At 42.8% G+C, this 23,438-nt stretch overlaps 1 protein-coding gene across 1 annotated transcript in view; it reads left to right on the plus strand.

The window, feature by feature from the left end:
• SPTA1 (spectrin alpha, erythrocytic 1) overlaps positions 1 to 23,438 on the plus strand; it is a 55,535-nt gene that overhangs the window by 20,420 nt on the left and 11,677 nt on the right. The window contains 26 exon segments of the mRNA XM_006178276.2: positions 134 to 196; positions 199 to 379; positions 1,711 to 1,833; positions 3,836 to 4,053; positions 4,871 to 4,963; positions 6,635 to 6,772; positions 8,032 to 8,183; positions 8,797 to 8,983; positions 10,081 to 10,182; positions 11,168 to 11,259; positions 12,159 to 12,231; positions 12,233 to 12,304; positions 13,080 to 13,261; positions 13,798 to 13,897; positions 14,012 to 14,209; positions 14,996 to 15,139; positions 15,683 to 15,786; positions 16,239 to 16,401; positions 16,670 to 16,801; positions 17,457 to 17,594; positions 17,778 to 17,882; positions 18,907 to 19,115; positions 20,309 to 20,429; positions 21,044 to 21,165; positions 22,479 to 22,611; positions 23,157 to 23,254. Of these exon segments, the coding sequence (XP_006178338.2) occupies positions 134 to 196; positions 199 to 379; positions 1,711 to 1,833; positions 3,836 to 4,053; positions 4,871 to 4,963; positions 6,635 to 6,772; positions 8,032 to 8,183; positions 8,797 to 8,983; positions 10,081 to 10,182; positions 11,168 to 11,259; positions 12,159 to 12,231; positions 12,233 to 12,304; positions 13,080 to 13,261; positions 13,798 to 13,897; positions 14,012 to 14,209; positions 14,996 to 15,139; positions 15,683 to 15,786; positions 16,239 to 16,401; positions 16,670 to 16,801; positions 17,457 to 17,594; positions 17,778 to 17,882; positions 18,907 to 19,115; positions 20,309 to 20,429; positions 21,044 to 21,165; positions 22,479 to 22,611; positions 23,157 to 23,254 (3,443 nt within the window).

Genomic DNA, 23,438 nt, shown 5'->3' on the forward strand with positions numbered 1-23,438 from the left:
CTGATTTGATTAGAGGCTTAAACCCAGTATGTACGGAAGCTGATTCTCCCCATGCCCCACCCCAAAAACCAAACTCTCATCTTCTTTAACGAAATGATGGAATTTTCTAATGCCCATTCTATTTCTCCTTCAGAATCAGGTGGACACCCTCACAGACTTGGCGGCATATTTTGAAGAAATAGGCCATCCAGTATGCTGGGGACATACGGGCAAGGCAGGAAGTACCTGGTGTCCCGGTTTGAAGCCTTGAAAGAGCCGCTGGCCTTACGGAAGGATGAGCTCACTGACCATCTCCGCCTGCACCAGATCTGCAGAGACACAGAGGATGAGGAGGCCTGGATCCAAGAGACTAAACCCGCAGCAGCTTCCACGTACCTTGGTTAGTACATTCCTGAGAGGCGGAGCCACAGGGAGAAGACCAAGTTCTGCAGATCGCTTGAAAGATCTGGGATTCATCGGTGAGGGGGTGCAAAGTTTGTCCTCAGATCTTCCCCCTTAGACTCATGAGAATTTTTCCAGATTTCAAAAAGAAGATTTTTTTAAAAAATTCATACCTCCTAAAACCAGACACAAACAGTGCCGTGAGTTTAAGGCCTCTGGGAAGAGCTAAAGAGATCAGCTTTTTGCCATTTGCTCTAACTTAGGTTATTGCCAAGGTCCTTGGCTGAGCAATTGTGGTTAGTGTGTGAGTGTTTTTGTCTGTGTTGTCAGTGGCTCCCTTTTATAAAGGGAGCTTTTGCAAAGATGCATGTGAGCTATTACCAGGAATAAAGGGTTGAAGTAAGCAGATAAAAATACATATTTTCCTTTCCTTTGAAAGTTACCAGTTCACCATCATTAGTGCCAGGAAACTTGCACTGAAATAAAGGAAAAAGTGCACATAAATGTGATGTAAACTTAACATACATGTATTGGCTGTATCTATGAGGGGCTGGACAATGATGACAGTGGAGGGGCTAGTCTGGGAAAACCTCTAGAAGAGAAAAGATCTCTTTGAAGGATAGATGGGCTTAGAGAGTTTCTGGAGAGACATTTAGTGTGAAGTATAGGGAAGAAAATTTTGGAGGGAAGAGAGGTGAACCATGGATGGGTGACAGGCAGGATGAAGTGGACAGATGAAACTGAGGACCTTCAAAGAAGAAAAAATTAACATTGCACAGTATTCATTATGTGCTCATTAATGTTAATCAGTGAGTGAGGCACTTTTAAATAAGTTATTTCTAATCCTTACAAAGAAAACTATAAAATAAGGAACATTGGGCCACTTTATGGTAGGAAAAAAAATCTAGATTTAGAGAATTTAATAGCTTTCTGATACTCATGGAAATTAGCAAGTGGAAGATTCTGCTTTTTACACCATAGTACATTGAAACAAAATTGGTTGCATGATATTGGAAGTTTGAGCTGAAAATTTACTTACTCTTCTGCCTATCATCCAAAGGGAATAGTGCTTCATTCATTGCTTTTTTTTTTTTTTTTTTTTTTTTTTTGGAGAATAATGAGCTGGATTTTCTTAGTACAAAGAAGCAAGGGAAAGAACAAAGCTGAGCAGAGTTAATTCAGACAAACAGGGTAAATTTCAGGAAGCCCACTTAATGATTATTACCTCAAAGGGAAGACTTTGTAGGTCCATGAGTTAAAAAGAAGTAGAGTAGCCTCTTCTTATTCTGTCCACTAGAACAGTGACCTTGATGTTATTTTTCTCTGTAGGCAAGGATCTGATTGCCTCCAAGAAGCTTCTGAACAGACATCAAGTCATCCAGGCTGATATTGCCAGCCATGCACCGTGCATCCGAGTGATAACAGAGAGGGGAAGCAAAATGGTAGAGGAAGGTATGTATGATTTGGATTAACTGAGCAATCATCACTATGACAGACTTGTGGGGAGAAGTTTCTTTAATTTAAGGGCTTCATGAAAAGTATCTGATCCACCTTTCCATCCAACGTGGTTTTCACAATGATCCTTAGACAATCATTTGCCTTTTTCATGAGTGCAAGTGAAGTGTTCTGGAGTTTACATGATATATGATAATGCCATTGCTCTAATGGTTAATGGAACACATAATTGTGCATTCTTTTAAAGTTGTCTGTTTTGATTTCTGATATGGCAACTAAATAGATATCACCATAAAAGCAAAAGTTTTTAGGGGGTCCTCAATAACTTTTAAAATTGTGAAGGGATTCTGGGAGCAAAAATTTAACACTCACTGTTCTAGGACTCAAAGAACGGATCATTAACTTGCCACAGTCTATGCTTACGTAAATTCATACCATTTCATGTGTAAAATAAGATCCTTAAGCAGTATATTTCCATTTCTCTCCCTTCATCTTTTGTCTATTGGTGTCACACACTTAAATTTTACATATATTATAAACCCACCCATGTACTGCTATTAATTTTGCTTTGATAGTCAATTAGCTTTGAAGAGGACTAGGAAATGAGGGTTAAACAGCCTTTTTGTTTACTTACATACTTGTGTTCTTCATTCCTTTGTCTACTGCATAAGTTTCCTTCCACATTAAGTTTCTCTAACATTTCCTGTAATGAAGGTCTGCTCACCATAAATTCTCTGGGCTTCTGTTGGTCTAAAAGACTTCTTTTGCCTTCCTTTTTGAAACACTTCTTCCCTAAATATAAAATTCTTGGTTGACAGTGTCTTTCTTTGAGTAGTTTAAAGCTGCGGCTGCATTGTCCTCTGACTTGCAGCATTTCTGATGAGAAGGCTGCTCTCTTTACTATCTTTGCTCCTTTGTATGTAATAACTTTTCCACCCCTCTGAATCTTTTAAAGCTTTTTCACCACTGGTTTTCACCACTTTGATTATGATATAACTTGGTGTAGTTTTGTTTGCTTCTTCAGCTTTGCAATCATTCAGCTTCTTGGATCTGCTTTCTTCTGATTCTTCCGGGGAAGCCTTCATTCTGGAACTAATTTAGAGACTAGTCCACTACTAAGGTATAACCCTCTGAGAACAGTACCTCATGTATTCTATCTTTCCTCTTTGGTGGGTGACCATTTTATTATTCACAGCCCCATATGAGCCTTAGGAATTGTTTTGGTCTATTGCATTCCAGTCTTCTTTTCCTTACCCTTGAGGAGTTTGCTTACACATGTGTGCAAAGGAGCAATCCATCAAATACTCCAGGGGACCTCTCTGCATATCTCCAAAATGCCATCAGGGTGAAGCATCCTCCTTTGCAGTATTCTGCTCCACAAACTCCAGCTGTCTTGTCTTCCCTCAGCTCTGATTTCTGTCTCCTCAATGCACTGTGATTGCTAGTTCTATCTGGGTTAGCCCTCCCACCACTACAGTATAGAAGCTGCCCCAGGCATAAGCTGTGGCAATCATAAGGCATATTTTATTTCTTTCCCTTCTCTCAGGAGTCACAACCTTCTCCCTGTTATCTGAAAATTACTGTATCTTACCGTCTGTCCCGTATTCCAGCTGTTTAGCATGAGAGAACAATTCCTAAAGTCGTAAATCTTTCATGGACAGAAATGAGCATCTGCTGAATTTTCTGCTCAGGCTAGAGAATGCATGTTTTTGGAACTCTGACCAGTACCCACACCTAGGTACTTTGTTTTCCATCTGTTCATCACAGACGGTACCATCCAGTGCACTACCATGCATGATGCCTACCCCCCATTAGCTCCTATTCATGCTTAAACTCACTTATGACATTCCAACTCCCAGGAACTTAGGTAAAATGTCACATTGACTACTTGCAGCATCACCCTCATGCCTCCCTTTCTCTCTCCCGAGTCACCAAGAGGCTTGAAGTACAAGGGACATTAATGAGGGTAACACTCCCCTTTTCTGTAACTACTCCATAGGGCATTTTGCTGCAGAGGCTGTGGCCTCCAGGGTCGAGAGTTTGAATGAGAATATGGAATCTCTCCAGGCTCGAGCTGCTAGACGGCTAAGGGATCTTGAAGCCAACATCCAGTTCCAGCAGTACTTAGCTGATCTGTGTGAAGCAGAAGCGTGGATGAGAGAGAAGGAACCCATTGTAGACAACACTAACTATGGGGCTGATGAAGAAACAGCTGGGGTAAGGTGGGCACAGGGATGGACATTGTCTAGTCCACACCAAATTGGTACCAAATTAGACTGTGCAACAGCTGCAGGTTTTGTTAGATTATTTGGGGTTTCCAGAGTGACAACCTTTAGCCTAGGTCTGCTGGGATAACCTCAGAGTTGACAGAAACCCCAAAAGACACACCATATTTCCCTAACACCACAGAGACCCATATTCCTTAGAGATTATCTAAACCCAAAGGCGTGACCAGACATTCATGCTTGTTTTGGTCCCATCCTAAATTCCGTGGTTTAACCTCGGGATTTCACAAACCAACTATCATTTAAAAATATATACCTTAATTCTTTTATTATAAGAAAAATCTGGCAGACCTTTTGGGACAAGAAGAACCCCAAAGGTCATCATTACCCTTTATGTCCACTTCTTTGTTTTTTTCATTGTCCCATGGTCAGCCAGCATAGTATTTCACAAACCCTGGGCCATAGAAATACTCGAAATGAGCCTCAAAGTTTGGGCTAATGTTTATCCTACAAAGCAGTGCCATCAGCAGCGCCCTCTTTCAGTTGTGATGTGTGTGGATAAAATGCTTATGCAATTTTGACTTCCTCTTGATCAAAGCAAATGTATTAAAAATTATTGCTTATTTAACTCCTATTTCCTGAAACTTGCACATTTAGAGTTAAAAAAAAAATTATTGAAGATGGAGAGTGTCTCTTACCAGGAATTGGGACCATCAGTGTAACACAAAACATTAGCTGGAAAATTCCCCAGGGATGCTTAATGCTCTTCCTGTATTTGGATTTGATGATCTTCCCATCAACAAATCCAGGCTCTTCTAAAGAAGCACGAGAGCTTTCTGGTGGACCTCAAGGCATTTGGAAAGAGTATGCAAGCCCTTCGCGATCAGGCAGAAGCCTGCCAGGTAAGGACTCGGGTGTGACAGGAATCACATTCTCCACCACAGAGGAAAGGGAATCGGGGAATCCCCTTTGTTGCTGGTTTTTACCTTGCATCTTCCAGAGAACAACTGCGAAGGAAATACTAAGTTCTGTGGTGCTTATAGGCAGGCACTGCAGCATCTTTGTAGCGTCTACAGAGATTCAGTTTACAAGAATTGGTTCATTGATGCATATTTTTGCTGTCTTTTTCCTTTCTTTTATATTTCCAGTCTCCTTTTTTCTTACTTCTTTTATTCTTATATTCTTATATTCATTCCTGATTTTTCCCCTTCCTCCCTTTTTTTTTTAATACCAACACTTATTAAATGCCTACCATGTGCAACATGAATGAAAACAATCCTGACCTGAAGGAAAATTACAGTCCCTTAGGTCAGAAATTTTGACAAATAACTGCATATAACAGATATATGAACAGGAAAAAGGGTCTCGAAGAAGAGAGCATTCCGATCTCTTGAAATAAGAGCGCTGGAAGGTAGAAAAATCTTCAGAGCTGAGGCAAGCCAGTTTACCTGAGTTTTTTTTTTTTGAAAAGAGTGGTTTACTATGCAGAGAAGGGCTTTTCTAGTGGATAAACTATGGGAGCAATTGCACTGAAGCACAAAACAATCAAGTGTATTTGGGAAATGGGAAACGCGGAGGGCTGAGGATGCGACAATGGCTAGACTGCAAAAGTGAAAGTAATTGTCCTGAAGAGTGATGGAGGCTGGAGTCAGCTGAGCGGTGTAAGTGTTTCCTGTGTGTGATGGAAGGAAAAGAGGGGCCCTTCTCACATTCAAGAAATTCTCCCATCTGAGAGGCTCTGAATCCACGCACTGGGAGCAGGACAGACAGACTCACTATGTCAAGTCAGCACGTATTTACAGAGCTGCGCTGTGCCTTCAACCAGCTCTGCATGGCGGGGGTCTGCACAAAAACAGGTGGGCTTGTGCGTTGTAACTCATGAAGGATATAAAATCAGAGAGATCTGTCAGGGGAAGGGCATCTTCAACTCCAGTCTGAGGCGCTGAGGTCATTACTTATGAAGGGGCGTTACATTTGGTTTGTTCTCTGTGAGGTGTGATATTTGGAGAAAGTGAAAATCAAAGAAGACTCTTACCTTGGAGGGCAGATTGCTTGCAAAAGAGTTATTTGATCTCAATTTATGTTCCCAATTTTTAAAATTTCGGTGGCATTTCTGGTGCTGTAGTTCGCTCATCTCTAAAAGAGGAAGTCCATGGTTCCCCGACAAAATGCTTTAAAGGCCTAGGGGTTGGAAGCGTTGTCAGTGGAGGCCCAGGGAAAGGAGAAGGTGATGAGAGACAGTGGGTTTTTCTCAAACGATACTCTGAAACATTGATGCATTCAAGCCTTTATGACCTGCTTGAGAACTGATGGCTTCGAGCACTGAATGTGTTTCTGACAGAGCGCATTCTTACTTGCTCACTCTGCGTTCATGTTTGCCAGCCTGCCTGCTCCCTGAGAAGCGGACGGGTGGAGCAGTGTCTCCGACGATAATGTATTGTGATAGCTCTGTTCCTGGCAGCCACGGAAGAGGTTCCAGCCAGAGGCTCCAGGGCCAGCCCACCACTGGTGGGCTCTCCAGGGAGATGCTCCCCATGGGTGACGGGCACGTTCTGCTTCCTGTTTTCATTCAGCAACAGCTGGCTGCACCGGTGGAGGGAGCTGCTGGAGAAGAGAGGGTTGTGGCTCTCTATGACTTCCAGGCCCGCTTCCCCCAAGAAGTTACCATGAAGAAAAATGACGTCTTAACGCTGCTCAGTTCCGTGAATAAGGTGACTTTCCCTCCTACCTTTCTTCCCATCACCAAGATGGAGCTGACCCAGTCAACTCTCCCAACCCTGCCAGACGCCCTTATTTTAACCAGCTGGTATTTTTCTATTGCTGTCTCTCTTAAATCACCATAATTTATTGGGTAGTTTCTTTTCTCCGGTTGTATCTTTTGAGATGATAATACCAATTTTACAGCTAACAAAGGGAGGGCTCAAAGTGCTTAAATAATTAGCCCCAAGACATGTAAGCCATGAAAGGCAATTCTATATATATTTACAGGGTTAAACTATCTCTTCCTTCTCGTCTCTTTGCTTCTTCCTCTCCTGTGCCCATGTTTCTACTAATGGAACAACAATAGCTGGGGTTAGGTGGAGACTGATCAAAGAGAAGACTTTTGTCAAGTTGGTTTTCTTTAGACCTGAATGACTGTGAGAATAGTGGCAGAATATTGTCTAGGACTTTAAATATATATTTTAATAAGAGCTCAAGTAATTTTTTAAATATTCTAATAATTAATCTCCAAAAATGATTGGGAAGAAAAAAAAGAGAGCTTGGGAAACTGTTACTCTGAGGGCAAGTAATTTTTTTAGAGAAGCGGAATTTTTCATTATCAAATCAGCTGTGTGCCAGTCCCCTTTTCTCTTTGCTCAGTCTTCTCCATTTCAACACATGATTCTCTGAGGATACTAATTCCAGAGTGGACGGTATAACAACACTCCTAAATTACTCTGTGGAGATCAGGGTGATAACTTGAGTGTAAAGGATTCACATACATGAATTTTGAGGCAACACGTAATTGTTAAGGGCTCTGGGAGAGGGATGGGGAGGAGAAGTCCCTGTACACTATTGTCATACATAGATGCTCCACCCACGAGAGTCTCAGTTCAGCTCTGACCCCATGGATCTTTGGTGAATTCCTAGTGGACAAAGGACCCCCTCATTAGGAGAATGGCCTTTGATGTTTGAAAACTTCATCAAAGCTAAGGGTCTAACATCAAATGTCAGATCCCTTGATTTCAGAGGTCTAGTTCTGCAGTTCTTGGAACTCTTGATTTATCTTCTTTGTAATATACGCCACTCACATGTTATATGCCACCCACAAATTGTATGCCACCCACATATTATACGCCATCTATAAGCAATGGTTTGCTTCTTTTGGCCATCAGCCTGTGTCTGTGCCTAGAGACTAAGTTATGAGGGTTAAAACTTCTATCTGTGGCTTTTCCAAGAACTAAGGAATGGGGATTTGGTCTCCCTCTAGGACTGGTGGAAAGTGGAAGCTGATGATCACCAGGGCTTTGTGCCAGCTGTCTACGTCAGGAAACTTGCCCACGATGAGTTTCCCACGCTCCCGCAGCGGAAGCGAGAAGAACCAGGCAACATCACCCAGCGCCAGGAACAGATAGAGAACCAGTAAGTTCTGGAGCCTGAAGAACTGAACAGTGTTTAGCCAAACATTTCCCATCGGCCAAAGTCACGTCTCATGATTCTCCATCTGCTGTACTAGGGATGATTTGAAAATTCACAGATTTGAAGAGCTGAAAGTAAATTTAGGGTAATTAAAACCATTTACTTTTTAAATAAGGAAAGGGAACCCCAGAACAATTAAGTCAATTGCCAGAGGTCAGACACTTATTAGAGCCACGTCTTTTGACTCCCTACCCAGCACTCTTTCAAGGTTATCAAAAGGTCTTCAGACTTCCATGTGAATTTTGTTTACTTTACCAGGTTATTTCATATCCAGTTGTCCACAGGAGTGTAGAAATTTTCACTTCTATAGGATGAGGAAGGGATGCTGTCAGTCCCACTACTGGAGCATTGACATTTTTATTGTTTTTAAATGCAACAGTGCGTTTGTCTCTCTGCTCTCAATGCTGTCTTCTTTCCATCTTTACTCCCTCCTCTCCTTTACTGTTCTTTGGATTTTCCCTCCCTCTCCTCCTTGTCCCTTTCGTTCTCTCCCTTTATCACCCTCCCTCTACTCTTCTTATTCCACATTTCCCATTCTCTTCATCTCTCCACCCAGGTACCGGTCCCTCCTTGATCGGGCAGAAGAACGCAGACGTCGTTTATTGCAATGTTACAATGAGTTTTTGCTGGCCTATGAGGCAGGAGACATGCTGGGCTGGATCCGAGAGAAAAAAGCAGAAAACACCGGGGTGGAATGGGATGATGTTTCGGAGCTGCAGAAAAAGTTTGAAGAGTTCCAAACGGTGAGAAAGAGGAACCTTCTCCTCTCGACAGGTTTTTGAGGGTCATCATTGTTTCCTTTTATCTCATATCTCCTCCTGACTCCTTAATTCCATGTTTGCTAAATATCCTCCCCAAAGCTAGTGAGAGTTCCACATTTCAAATCTTTCTCCGGGTATTGTAGGTGAAAGAGAAACGCAGAGAAACTCGTCCCCCTAACTTTGCAGGCTGCAGTCAGTCCCTGCCGCTCCCACGTCCTGTTGGTCTCCCTGAATCTTCACAAGTTATCCTGTACTGTCCTGTATGTCTGATGCCCAGGCTGACATGGGGTGCTGTGGGACTCTGTGTAAGGACTAATTATGGGGCAGAAGTTGGGGCGAAAAGGTGGGAAGAACAACATGACTTTGCAGTTGACAATTTCTAAAAGTTTCTCCTACCTGAAACCTTTCCATTCTCCTTTATTCTCTCAGATTCATTCTCTTACCTTGACTAGCAATGAATATAAACTCCTTCTTTCCTTCCTTTCTTTTTCATATGATATCTTCCTTACACATTGAATTCAAAGCTATAGTAGACAGATAAATAGGTGTGTATGTATGTGTGTATATATATATGTGTAAGTATATAGAGACATATATAAGTCTATATCATTGAAAGCCCACCATATAGTGAAATAAACAGTAACGTCACCAAAGACATGGTGATGCGTTCCCTGTTTCTTACAACATATGTAAACAGATTGCAACTCAATGAAATTCTACATAAGGTGGAGAAGTTTGTATGGGTAGTAAAGACTATTATATGGCTCAGGGATAGACCTCTCTGATGGTGTAATTTAATCCAGGGAGAGATTTTTGAGAAATCCAAGAAAATTAATGTGTTCCATATTACAGATAAATAACAGCTTTCCTGACAAAATTTTTGATAGCCTCTGGGTGTCGAGGAGACTAAATGTACTCTTTTCTGTGGCAGATGGGAGGAGGGCTGCTTACTGTGTATTACAAGCGTGGTTTGCAATGTATTTTAATCTGTAGCCAAGTCGGGGCAGAGCTGAGCAGGAAAGGGTGAAAGATTCTTAAGAAGGGGATTTATACTGCTTTGGATACGTTTCATCACCCAGGATTTGAAGACCAATGAGCCTTGGCTGAGGGATATCAACAAGGTGGCTGATGATCTTCTATCTGAAGAGCTTCTGACACCAAGAGGTGCTCAAATGCATCAGGTAACTAAGGCTCCTTCCATTCCTTCTCACTACCAGGTTGAGTTTTGGGAGCCTTCATTTCATTTAAAAATATTAAACTTCATATTCTGCAGATCAGCTAGAACATGCAGAAGTTAATAGCAGTGTGGAGCTGGCGACAGGAGAGGTCAAAGGCAAGGGTCCAAACTGTCCATCCATGTATGCATTTTAACTGATTCGAAATCCTTGATTGGCACACATACTCACCTCCCTCTTCCCCAGCACCACAAGAAATTCAGTGCTCAAATACACAAATACAAAGAAAATGCAGATAATGGAGATATGATAATGGGGAAGTGGTCAGTCAAGAAGGCTTACTGGAAGAGATAGGCTCTGATAAAATCTGATGAAGGAAGAATATAGGTAAGTAGAGCTTGGGGGGTGGGTAGGTATTCTAGACCTGATTCAGATTTGGACCTGTGTTTCCCTAAAAGTTCTCATGAACATTAATGGAAAGTCTAGTCCAGCTCTCTGGATTGTCATAAACCAGTGAGGGTGAATTCTCTGCCTCTTTGTGCGATGATCGCCATGGGGTAAGAGTGAGAAGGAACGCCCACAGGAACAGTCTTCCCTACAGAAAATAGGGCTCTAAGAGACTACTTGGTTTCGTCATTTCAGGATGTAGAAAGGTATATTTCTTACTGAGAAAGGTAATAGCTTCTAACTACCAAGGCAACATTTTCCACTTATTTTCCAGGGGCTGTTACGTAATCTCCATGGTGGCCAACATCAGTTGTTGCTCTAGGGTTGATGATTTTACTCTGGACCCTCAGTTTGGGAAGGAAAGCAACTCTTTTCTTAACTGCGTTAGCATAAATGAGGCCCAAGCTCAAGCTATCCAAGACAGAAAGAACCTTGTGCAATTTCTAAAGGAGATAAAGTGAAAACAGCCATGATGTAAGCCCCGTCTAGTCTTCAGACACCACTGAGTTAGCTCCCTTGCTAAGTCTACATCTGCCTCTTGTAGGAGTTGAATACCCGCTGGGGGTCCCTGCAGAGGCTGGCAGAGGAACAGGGCGAGGAGCTGGACAAGAACCGTGCCGTCCAGCTATTTCACAGGTGAGAATTTTAACCCTAAGAAGCAGTGCTGCTCTAGAAACCAATCAAAACCTCAATTCTGCCAATTCTAACTGCCAGAGCTATTTAGTTTAACCCTTCTTCCTGGGATAGAGATAAGAGGAAATCAGGTGTTTCAGTAGTAGAGGCCTTGCTTAGCACATGGCTACTCCCAGACAGCCAGCTTCAATTTTTTAGTGCCTAGCCTTGGGCCCTGGTCCATAATTAACAGGCTACATATGTTTTGCCAGTAAATAATGAAGCTTGAAGTTGAAATGAGAGGTATAAGCCAATATATTTCTGAACTAGAAGTAGATGGTAGAGGGCCAGGGACATCACATTGACTCTTAACTGTTGACTCAACAATTTTTGTCTGATTTCTAAATCTGTGTCTATACTAAGAAACACACACACACAACTGAACAAAACAAAAGTCAGCAAAAGGAACAAATGAACAAACAGAATGAAAATTGTATACCTTTCCTGTGCATAAATGTATCTTTGAATATTCAGAGAAGGGAACCCTGACATGCAGACAGGTCTGGTCATTTAGAACGGCTGATGATGGAAAGCCGTGAAATAGAACAGTTAAGCACGTGGTTTTGCCATCAGACCACCTGCTTCAAATCTAGGTTTCACCATTTGACAGTAGTAAAATACTAAACTTCCTTTTTTTTGGGAAATACTTAGCGTCTCTAAACTTCAGTTGTCACATATGTGAAATGGGACTGCTAATAGTAACCAGGCCTCAAGTATTGTTGTAAAGATTCAACGAGCCTAAGTTCTAACATCTTACAAAGGAGGATGGTGATGGTGACGGGTTCTGAGGGCTTCCTGTGCGCCCAGCCAGTCTGCCTCCAGCATACATTATTGTCCCTAAACTCTGGCTTCCCTTGCACCAGGGATGCAGATGACGCAAAGGAGCAGATTGAGGAGAAGTGCCAGGCGCTCAGGGCTGCTGATCCTGGCTCAGACCCTGTTCAGTGTGCAGGCCCTTCTGCGACAGCATGAGGGCTTTACGAGAGGCCTTATACCCCTGGGGGAGAAGGTGAGACGTGCCTTCAAGCTTTTCCAATGCTTCCCTCTTCACGTATATACTTATTAATAACCCCTTTGGTTTTACTTTCCAGGCCCTTATTCTTACAGTTCTCTTTATCTTGCTCCATCCATCCTGCTCTTTAACTCTGTCCCTAAGGCAAGTCCACCTAAAAAGTCATGTCCCAGGGCCAATAACATGGAAGGAAAACATGTTAGAAGTAAGCCTCCTACTAGCCAAGTACCTCTTTAGTGGGTTCCAAGTGACCAGAACTTACAGAAGTTAGTCGGAGGCCAGCAGCCTAAGATAACTCGGAAGTGGCCCCATTTAGGACAGCCAGGCCCATGCCTGAGTATGGTGCAGAGCTTCCTTAGCAAGGAACTGAAGGAGCTTAATCCTACTCTGACCAACAAATGAACTCTAGAGCTTGCCGGGTGACACTCTGGAATAAATCAGAGGCATCATACATTTTGCATGATCATGCGGAGCAAAAAGCAGCAAAGAAATGTTTATACTGGGAAGACCTTCACATTAAAAAGCAGATGCTTGCCACCAACCAACAGAGTCACTAACCACCCTCAAAAAGATGCATGGTTGTGTCAAGTCTGACTACTTCAGGGACTTACGTGTACCAAAGGGTTGGCATTATTTTATAAAGTAGAAAGATGCTCTTGTACCTCACCCATGTCTGTGTCAGGAAGGAGCATCACCAGGGCTCAGAACGCTTCCTTTGCTAGGATTCAAGTGTGACTCTAGGCTAATTGTCAGAGCCCTTGCGCCTCCCCAGGTGGCCACACTCGAGGAGAGAGCAGAGCAGCTCAGTGAGTACCACCCAGATGCTGCTGATGACCTGCAGAGGCAGCGGATGGAGCTGAACGAAGCCTGGGACAACTTGTTGGCACGTTTAGAGGGTCGTAAGGAGAACCTACAGGAGGCCCAAAAATTCTACCAGTTCCTCAGCCAGGCCAGGTAAAGCTCTAAAGGCAGACTTCTACCAGGTGGGCAATTTCCATGTCCAGCCCATGAGCGGAACTTGTAGGGGAAATCTGGGTACGCGTGCTCTTCACTGCTGGCTTTGGAGGGTACCTCTACATCCAGATTGTACCTTCAGTAAAGCACAACATTTTCAGGTCGTGGACTATGTACCAGTTCAGGATTCCAGGGTCTAGTTCCAGGGTCTGCTTGTAGGTTTGACACATGGGCTAATCACTTGCATTCTCTAGACCAACTTCCTTAACTCCTAATGGAAAGGAAAGAATTCTGAGGATTCTACACAGAATTATTGCAAGAATTGAAAGAGATAATATATGTGAAGAAATTTTCAAATGCAAGGGGCTGGTATTATTAAGTTAGACAGTGTGCACCACAAACCTAAGATCTGTAAAGCGTGTAAACCAGATAGAAACAGTTGATCTGAAATGTTTTCTAGAGAGGACAAAGCCCAAGGATAGACCACTGCAAGCTGCACAGTTTTGGTCTCAATCTCAATATGCCTATTTCTCCAGGGACCTAGAAAATTGGATCAGTGACATTCGCGACATGGTATTATCACAGGAGCTGGCCGAGGATTTAACTGGCACAGAGATCTTGATAGAGCAACACCAGGTATGGCTATAAAAGCCATAGCCACCGATCACATGACCTCACAGCCTTCCCAGATTTTGCAACTTTGGTGAGATGTCATTGGCCTCACCAGTCTTGTCCCCCTTTTTCCCACAGGCCCATCGTGCTGACCTGGACGCCAAGGTTCCCACGTTCCAGGCCCTAGCAGACTTAGGTAGAGAACTTATAAGCAGTGGGCACCGTGGCAGCCCTGAAATTAAAGAAAAGCTTCAAGCTGTCATACTAGGGAGAGATGAGTTGGAGGAAGCTTGGGAACAACGCAAGAAGATGCTAGATCAATGTCTGGAGTTGCAGGTGCTGAAAATTCCCGGTTGTTAGACATTCTGGTTCTTCTGTGCAATTTTACATGGTTCATACAGGTGTCCGCTTCACGAGACTTCCATGCAGTAAGCCTGAGGGCATCTCTTGAGTATCTGACATTGTGTTGTCTGCTTTGTAGACTGATCATGGTGATGTTCTTTGCTCTAACCTTTGTTAAAAAAGCCAAACAAAATGAGGGTCAATCCCAGAGCATGGGAGTATGAAATGGGGGTGATTATAACTTATTTACTGATAGAGAATTTGACCGATTGTTTATTGAGAAGCTACTTGGGTGCACAGCCCTGGGAAAACAGAAGTTAATATGATAGTGTCCTTTTTCCTGTAGTGAAATTAGACATGTAGGCAGATCATTCTAGTACAATAAGATGATTATTAATAAAATGAAACGTACAAGTGTTTTGAGGCTATAGAAAAGGGAGTGATTAATGCTTTTGAGGGAAGGGAATGAGGATCACAGGCTACTCTGAAAGGCAGTGTTTACCAGAGTATTAAAGAAATAACTGATCAGTATTCACCATGTAAAGGATATGGTAAACGGTGCCCAAAGAATGGAGTATAGCTTATATGAAAATGTAAAACGTGTTTTCAAGGGAGAGTAGACGTTCCAGCATAGCTAAGATTCATGGCATGGATGTTTCTTGGAAGAATATTAGCACCCTTGATAGGATCCCTTACAGCAATGTCATAGGACGGGGTGAGAGCTTCCCCCTGTTTACCTGGAATGAGTACACCACATACATTGAACTTTATTCCCCATAGTTGTTCCGAAGGAGCTGTGATCAGGCTGAGAGCTGGATGGCGGCACGTGAGGATGACCTGAGGTCAGGTGACAACAGTTCCTTAGACACTTTGGAGGCGTTGATAAAGAAACGTGACGATTTGGACAAAGCGGTTACTACCCAGGTAATAACGACTAATACAACAGTTCCAACAATAACTATTAATACTGATTATTAATACTATTAACAGAAATTCTACACATGTATGTGGTTTTGTGATATGTAAGTATTTTAATTTCCATTTGCTTTTTACAGAAAACTCTGAGGTAGGACTGTGGCTCAGTCTTAGCCAAGTCACACGTGACACTGGGCTTTTTTACCTTAAATCCAGCTTTTAAAACCTGACTTTTAGAATTAGAAACTATTTTATATCCTGTCCAACGTCCCATCCGATGCGGGAGTCACTCTCTACAGTGGCCGTGGGAAGTGTCCGTTCCACCGGAAGCTCGGTACCACCCAAGTAGACCATCCTCATATCGCCATTGGCGTTTCTCCTCTTGTCGGGTTAAGACCCACCTTCCTTTAAGGCATTTACCTTTTGGCCTTGGTTTTGTTCTCCTTTTGAAGTCACAAAGGATACCACTGTCCTTTTCTAGGAGGGAGTCTGGGATGGCACCAAGGGGCTAATTTCCCGGGCATCTGGGCTTCTCCTCTTTCCTTTGTCTAGGAAAACAAGATCACTGGACTAGAACTTTTTGCTGAACGGCTCCTAGATAATGACCACTATGCCAAGGAAGAGATTGCTGCTCGACTCCAGCGCGTACTGGACAGGTCAGGCCTGAGCAATCATTTGGGGAGCTCTAGGAAGACATAGCAAAGTGACCTCTTTGCTAGCATTGAGGGTTGGGGTAACATTCTGAGTTCTTCTCATTTCTAAATGCTTAAAACTATCTTGACAACTTGGGAAATGTTCTGATCTAGATTCACAGAATGAAACACTTGTAAGGTACCTTACCCATGATCTGGCTTAATCACTGTATTTTCATATCTGAAAATAATGAGACAATGTTATAAAACATATAAATATATAATAATATACAATATGTAATATATAATAAAATACATAACTAAATAATATATAACTATGTTTGTATATATGACTTATAAATACATAAATAATTTGAGGAGAAATCTCAAGTTGGCAGATGGGAAGATTTGGGGAGATGGCGTCAGGGGTTGGTGGAAGGGTAGAGTGCAGAGAGTGATCTAGCCCCATTTTCCAGATGGAAGGCTCTGAAAGAACTGCTGATTGCTGAGCAAATGAAACTTAAAGACTGTGCTGACCTAAAACAATTCTACTGTGACCTTGAGGACCAGGAAGAATGGATCCGGGAGATGCTGCCCATAGCCTGTGATGAATCCTACAAAGACCCCACCAACATTCAGGCAAGCTCAAAACAAGAATGTTGGGAAACTGCAGCTGCAGCGTACCCAGATTGTTGGGTGAATGGTTGTCTCGCAACACGGAACACTCCCTTACCGTTCAGACCACTGTCCCTGCCTTCAGGGACTTCTGAGTCTGTGAAGGAGTAGGGTTCTTCAGAAGTCATCGTCACTTGGTTATGACAGAAACAGTAACTCTTCCTTTCAAGTAGAATTTATCTTATCTGGCTTCCTAAATTAGGTGGTAATTTAGTTTCTGCTTTCCCTTCAGATAAAATATCTGAAGCACCAGACCTTTGAAAAAGAGGTCCACGGCCAAGAAGAACAGGTGGAAAGAGTCATCAACTCGGGGAACACTCTGATTGAGAGGAAGGCATGCGATGGCAATGAAGAGACCGTGAAGGTAGGGGTTCTGCTTAGGATGGGCTTCAGGCTACAGAGGCACATGAAAAGAAATCTTTTACCCTCTTTCAGTGTTTCCATGTAAAGGGATGTGGACTGTGCTCTGTGGTTAATAGTCTTCCCCTTGATTTTTGCACAAAGGAGGAGGAAACCAGTGATGCTCAGACCTCATCACTCCCATCATACTCAGCGCCTAGAACTCCCAGAAAACTTTAGACTTAATCCTTATGTGTTATCAGCATTGCTTTATATTTTCTATCCCTGCTGCCAGCAGTTTTGGCATTTAGGCATCAGCTTCTGGAATCAGCCCAGGGTCCTTTTGTCACACTTTTCTTCTAACACCTCCTGCTGCTTTCCCAGATTAAGCATAACTAGTTTAAAATGTATGGCATTCAGGGGTGGGGGAGGGCATAGTGGTAGAGCACATGCTTAGCATACGTGAGGTCCTGGGTTTGATCCCAGCACCTCCATTAAAATAAATAAATAAATGAACCTAATCACCTCCTCCGATAAAAAATAAAAATTAAATGTATGACGTTCGAGTACTGGCGGATTTTGACTACTAGTTCCTGACTCCAGAGCCTCCTTACGTTATCTTTTTAAGTTGTCACAGGACCCTAAACACCATAACAGTCCCTCGATTTGGGGGGGGTTAGGGTCAAGTAGAAGAGTTGAAGAAACACTGGAATGATTTGCTTGAGAAGACAGTGGACAAAGGACAGAAGCTCGGTGAAGCTAGTCGCCAGCAGAGGTTTAACACAGGCGTGCGGGACCTTGAGTTCTGGCTCTCAGAGGTAATTACACCTGGAAATGGTGGAGGAGGGGGACACTAATACATACTTATCAGATAAAGATAGTTTTGCATCAACAATTTCCTGACTCTTCTTTGGAAAAGTTTGGGGGCATAGTTGCTAATCTTGTTCTCCTTAAAGACAGTTTTCACCTGCAGTTTTATTGTTTATCCCTCCCATTTTCAGGTAGAGAGACTGCTGTCCCTGAGGGATCAGGTTAGGGATTTGGCTTTGGTAGGAAACTTACTCAATCAGCACCAGCTATTGGAAACAGAGATGTCGGCCCGAAAGGTAAGCGGCGCTGGACTCCCAGGATGGATGGAAATGTCTGTGACTTGTCTCTCTCCTGTCTTAGGACTCCATTTGAGAACACAGCGTTGCAGAACTGAACGTAGCGTTCTCAGCCAGAAGGCATCATAACCAGGTCAAATGCGCGGGCTGCAGAGTTGTTACAACAGTCATTGTTAACCAATTAGCATTAAACTATAGATTCTAAGACTCCAGGAAGTGGATCCTAAAAACTGACTTAACAACTTTCTTATGATCCATGCATATATGCATATAAATATTTGATCCGGTCTTTGAAAGAACATGGAAGTTTATTTTACAGAACTACTGAAAAAAAAATCAAATGGGGACACGTGCAATGGAATTGAATTATATATACACGCTGACAATTCTATGGAGAATTCCTGCTGTATCCTAGTATCAAGCAGATGTGTCCCGGAAACTGTGATAGACATTCAGACAGGTGTTAACTCCACACTGGAGAATTTTATATTGTCACTTTTATTTGGCAACATAGATACCCTCAGAAAGAGTAAGAAGTCAAAGGCTTTCTAAATTCAGTTTCAGGACTTGATGGTATTCCCTGTCACATCACTAGGGGGCAGAGTTAGAATGAAAATAGACACAGAAGAGGCTGGATGTGTTCTGGATGTGACCAGCCGAAGAACGTGACCAATAGAGTAGCTTCTCTTGAATATTTCAGTATCAGTCAAACTGTGTCAAGTTCAGCACGGTGAAGAAGATAGTTCTGTTTAGAGGCACAGTGTTTGTTCACCAAGGTCTTATTTTCTAGATGGGGAGGAAAAGAAAATATAGGCAAAACCGTCAGAAGGCTAAATGTATAGTTGGAATAATATAGCCATGCTGTCCAGATTGCCTCCGGTCTTGCTCTTATCCAAACTCAGTTAAAAGTCAAATTCATTGTCTTCAAAACCCCATCTTTGAACCTAAACCAGTGGTGGTTAAAGTCCAGGGTCTACTTAACACCTGTACTGTGCTATTCACGGAGAACACTTGGGCTTTCCAGGATGCACTGGAGGACCTGAACGCGTTGGCTGCTGATCTGATCTCTAGCGGGACTTTCAATACTGACCAGATTGTGGAGAAAAGGGACAATGTTAACGAGCGCTTCCTGGCGGTCCAGAAATTGGCAGCGGGACACCATGAGAAACTGAAAGAGGCCCAAGCCTTGTCTCAGCTCTTCCAGGACCTAGACGATGAGAAAGCCTGGATAGAGTACGTGCTGCCAGCTCGCCGCACATGGATAATCCAGGAAAACAGACAGAACACCACCAAACATGTTCTCATTTGATGCTGAAGTTCAATATGTATCTGTTTCTTGCAGTTTGTATTTCTTCTTAATCATATCTGCCTTATCCTAAAATGAACATGGGTTTTATTTTTTTCCCCAATTTTTCCACTGTATGCAGACAGAGGGAGACAGGCATGGGGGGAGTGGGGAGGAGTTCACATACACTCTGGGAAGAAAATCAAGAAACCATGTATGTTTGTTTTAGATAGTGCGCAGAATGTGTTAATACTCATTCTGAATAAGACAGCCGAGCGCTTACAGCTTCTGGACTGATGAGATCGTTGCCATGATTCTTTCTGTAACCAGTGTTTCTAACATGCCACTGACCTTGACACTGGCCGGAAATGTTACACAGTACCTGCTATGGTATTATTACTAATTCTACTTTTGTTGTAAAAAATATGATTAGGAAAATCTTAGCAAATTAAATGATTCGTCCTGTTTCCTATTTACCCTGCCTCATCATGGTCCTCTTCTACAAACCTGCTGATTCTTACTAGTAATTAATGAATTTCAGGAAAGAAATGTGCAAAGGGCAACAAGTATGACTTTTTTAGAAATAGCAAGATGATGTAATCTTGTCTGCACAGTCCCTTACCACGCCTCGTGGTGATGTTTAAACATTTTACGCGCAGAGCCAATCCAACTGCCATGACTCCTGTAATATCAGCTCTTTTTACCCATGCTACCTAAATTCACTACTGACGTTCACAGGCAAAAATAACAAAAGCCGTGAAGGTTGTATATGTATATATGTTTGTATATGTATGTGTGTGTGTGTGTGTAATTTTCACATTTTTTGAAAGTTCACATTTATTGTAAGTTCTTGAGCAAAGTGAAGATACACAGGGAGACAGGCAAAGGGACTAATGGGGAGGTTGTTACAGCTGTGTGTATGGTGGAGCTCAGTATGTTATTTTCATTTACATTGGCATAAGTCAAGTATTTTGCTGGAATCCTCTCCCGCTAATTAACTTTGTGATTACTGACACAGAGTGTTCCAGAATTTACCACCACCCCACCCCCAGCCACACGTACACTCTTTAAAAAAAACATTGTTTTAGGATGACTTCAGATGTCTAAAGTCTAAATTTTCTGCTCTCCTCCTTGGTCGCAGGGAGAAGTTGTTACAAGCGGGATCCCAGGACTATGGGAGCGATCTACAGCGGGCTCAGAATTTACTGCAGAAGCACAAACACCTAGAAGGGGAGTTGGTGGCACATGAACCTGCCATCCAGGTGGGAACAGTAGAACATGAAACCTGAAGAGACAGAGATCATCTAATAGCACTCTTTCATGTTATGGATAAACAGGTGGGGGCTACAAGATGTGAAGGTGTCACGCCAAGATCGCATGGAGAGTTTGTCACAGAGTCCACTAGTGTTCTCCTCCACACTTTGTTCCCTATGAATAGAAGAATTCTGCATAGAAACCCAGGCACTTCCCTGGAAGGAGCACTTTTAACAGTCCAAGGCCCAGTCGTTGACAGTTAGGATGCAGGTTGGGACATCTGGAAAAGCTGCACGTGAGCTGAGCCATATGGAAAGATGACAACCCTGAGCCTGGCTTGGGAATAGAGTCACCCTGTGACCATGAATAATGCATAATGCGGGTCACGGAGTGTAGCCTTATGCAAGTGCCGAGGTATTTGTTCAAATACTTGGGGAAGTTTAGCATGCTAGGTCTTGTTGCAGCTTTCTTCATTCTCCCAGGAGTGTCAGGACCACCTCAAGTACCATGGAGTTTACAAATGATCTGGAGGCTGGGAAGGGATAGATGCTTTGCAAGGGAGCTATGGATAATTGGGGAGAGATTGTGGGGTAATGTGATACAGAGTGGGTGTGTTCTTCAGAATGTGCTGGATATGGCAGAGAGGCTGAGAGACAAGGATGTTGTGGGGCGAGAGGAGATCCAGGAGCGGCAGGATCAGTTGATTCAACACTGGAAGCAGCTCAAAGAGTTGGCCAAGGCTCGGTGAGTTGGGGATAAGAGATCCAATTCTCTTCTTGGATTGCAGGTATTGGGTTGGTATTGAGAAGATACTTAAGTGCTTTCTTAGCATTTCTCTCAAGTCTTCCATGAAGACTTTCCATGGGGAAACCACTTGCCCCAGGCAGAAATGACCACTGCCTCTGTGTTCCGAGTACACTTCTAGTCTGGCATTTACTTGCAGCTGTCTTCTATCATGGTTGCCCTACATATGTTATCCTTTAAACTAGCTTGTTCCCCACATGTTTTACTTTATACATCTCCCCAGTTTTAACATTATGTGCATCGCTTAGTAATAAAAGAATGAAGAAATATTTTTCCTATATAGCCACGTACCCAATTAAAACCATATAGTAATATAAGGAATAGAATAATTTCTGCCTATAATTCCGTACTTGGTGGCAGAAGGAAGGCATTTCCTCCTGGGACTTTATTCCAGGGAACTTTAGCACTTTGTGGTGTGGTGGAGCACTTTGCAATGCTCAGAGCAGAAAGAGACTCTGCTTCCTGGCTGTTATCCTCCATCTCTGAGGTCTTGGTACTTCTGTTTGCACAAGTTTCCCCTCCCCTTCCAAACAGCAGATGATGCCACAAAACTGAACTTCTGGGGCAAATGTTGTTACTGAACCAAACTTTGGTTTCCAGTCACCTGATGTGTGGCAAAGTCATTCTATTCACATCAGGTTCTGGTGAAGGAAAGCACAGTGTTTATGACAGGGCCAAGGCGAGGTGAGGGAGAGTGTGGCAGGGTGCCTGATCAGCTCGTGGACATTCTTCTGATTGGTTGATAGTGAGCTAAGAGGGTGGCATTTTGGAATGATCCGTTTTCTGCCTCCAACCAGTCTGGGAGTCTGGTCTCTGTAAAAACAACTCAAGGATGTGGCTTAGGATGTTATCTGTAGCCCTTGAGCAGGAACTAAGATTCTTGACTTAATTTTATGGGTAAACTATTATTATTTTGTCTTGCTTGATTGCTTTCCTTTGTCTCTGCATTTTCTCACTTCTCTGGTGAAATTTGCCCTTTGGAACTTGGGGAAGGCTTAGGAGGCTAAATTTTCTCTACTATCAACAGGCAGGGGACACGGGGTGGGGGTGAAGGCATCTGTCCCTGGGAAGGCCCCACGGGGTCCTGCTTGGTTTCAAGCTCTTTTCCTTTTCACAGGAGATTATCCTTGCTGACCAGTAGGCACATATCAGATTGTTCTCTGGTCCAGATGAACTGTGGCTGCCTTGTAAGGCTGTGCTACCCTCCCACACTCCCACTGCTATCTTTTTTGGGGTTTACTTTCCTGTTACAGAGGACTTCGGTTGGGAGAGTCCTTAGAGTACTTGGAATTTATGGTGACTGCTGAGGAGGAGGAAGCTTGGATCAGTGAAAAGGAAGCTATGGTTGCCCGAGGGGATTCTGTAGACACTTTGGCTGCTGTTCAGGTGAGTCACAGGCTGAATGGATCAACTTTTTTTTTCTCTTTAACTTTGAAATCTTTTCTGAAGTAGAGAAATGTTTCTCAGCATTTTCACCTGTAAAATTAGAATTAGAATCTTTTTCCTGGTGGAAAAAGATGTTCAGGTCAGTTCTTAGTATAAAATGTTCTTGATACTTAATATTTTTCTGCTAGATGGAATGTTTCCTAGAATTATATAAATTTCAATATGGAGAAATTCTTATGTATTACCTTGATCAATACTCATTCCAAAATCCAGAAAAGTTTAAAGTCACATGATAAGTTACAAACAATGTCACTTGTCTTCCTTTGGTTCTTTTTCTGGTGATTTTGCCTTTCTGGCAAGTGGCCAGTTTGGGGGGAGGAATTTGGTAGAGCTGTGCAGGGAGAAATGAACACTCATCGAGTCTGCCCATTTCTTTGAATCATCCCTAGTGAATGGCATCAAAGGGAATCAGAATGTGTGTGGGACAGGTTGTCTTGTCTTGAATCTTTTGATTCATTTACACAGAGCTTGACTCATTTACACAGAGCTCTCTAAAGAAGCTCCAAGCTTTGGAAAATGACTTTGCTGTCCATGAGATCCGAGTGCAAAATGTCTGTGCTCAAGGAAGAGACATCTTGAGTAAGGTGAGCTTCTCTAGGAACTCCAGGTCAAAAAAGTATTTTCATAAAGGGATTAGCCTGAATATAGAATCATGGGTAGTGCTAAAATCATACATGGAACTTTAATAACCTCTTCTCAGCTGTCTTTTGGTTATTGTTATCATTCTCAGCAAATAATTATCTATTTAATTGCTGTTTTCTGGAAGT

This window comes from Camelus ferus, chromosome 21, assembly GCF_009834535.1.
Source record: "Camelus ferus isolate YT-003-E chromosome 21, BCGSAC_Cfer_1.0, whole genome shotgun sequence".
NCBI lineage: Eukaryota > Metazoa > Chordata > Mammalia > Artiodactyla > Camelidae > Camelus > Camelus ferus.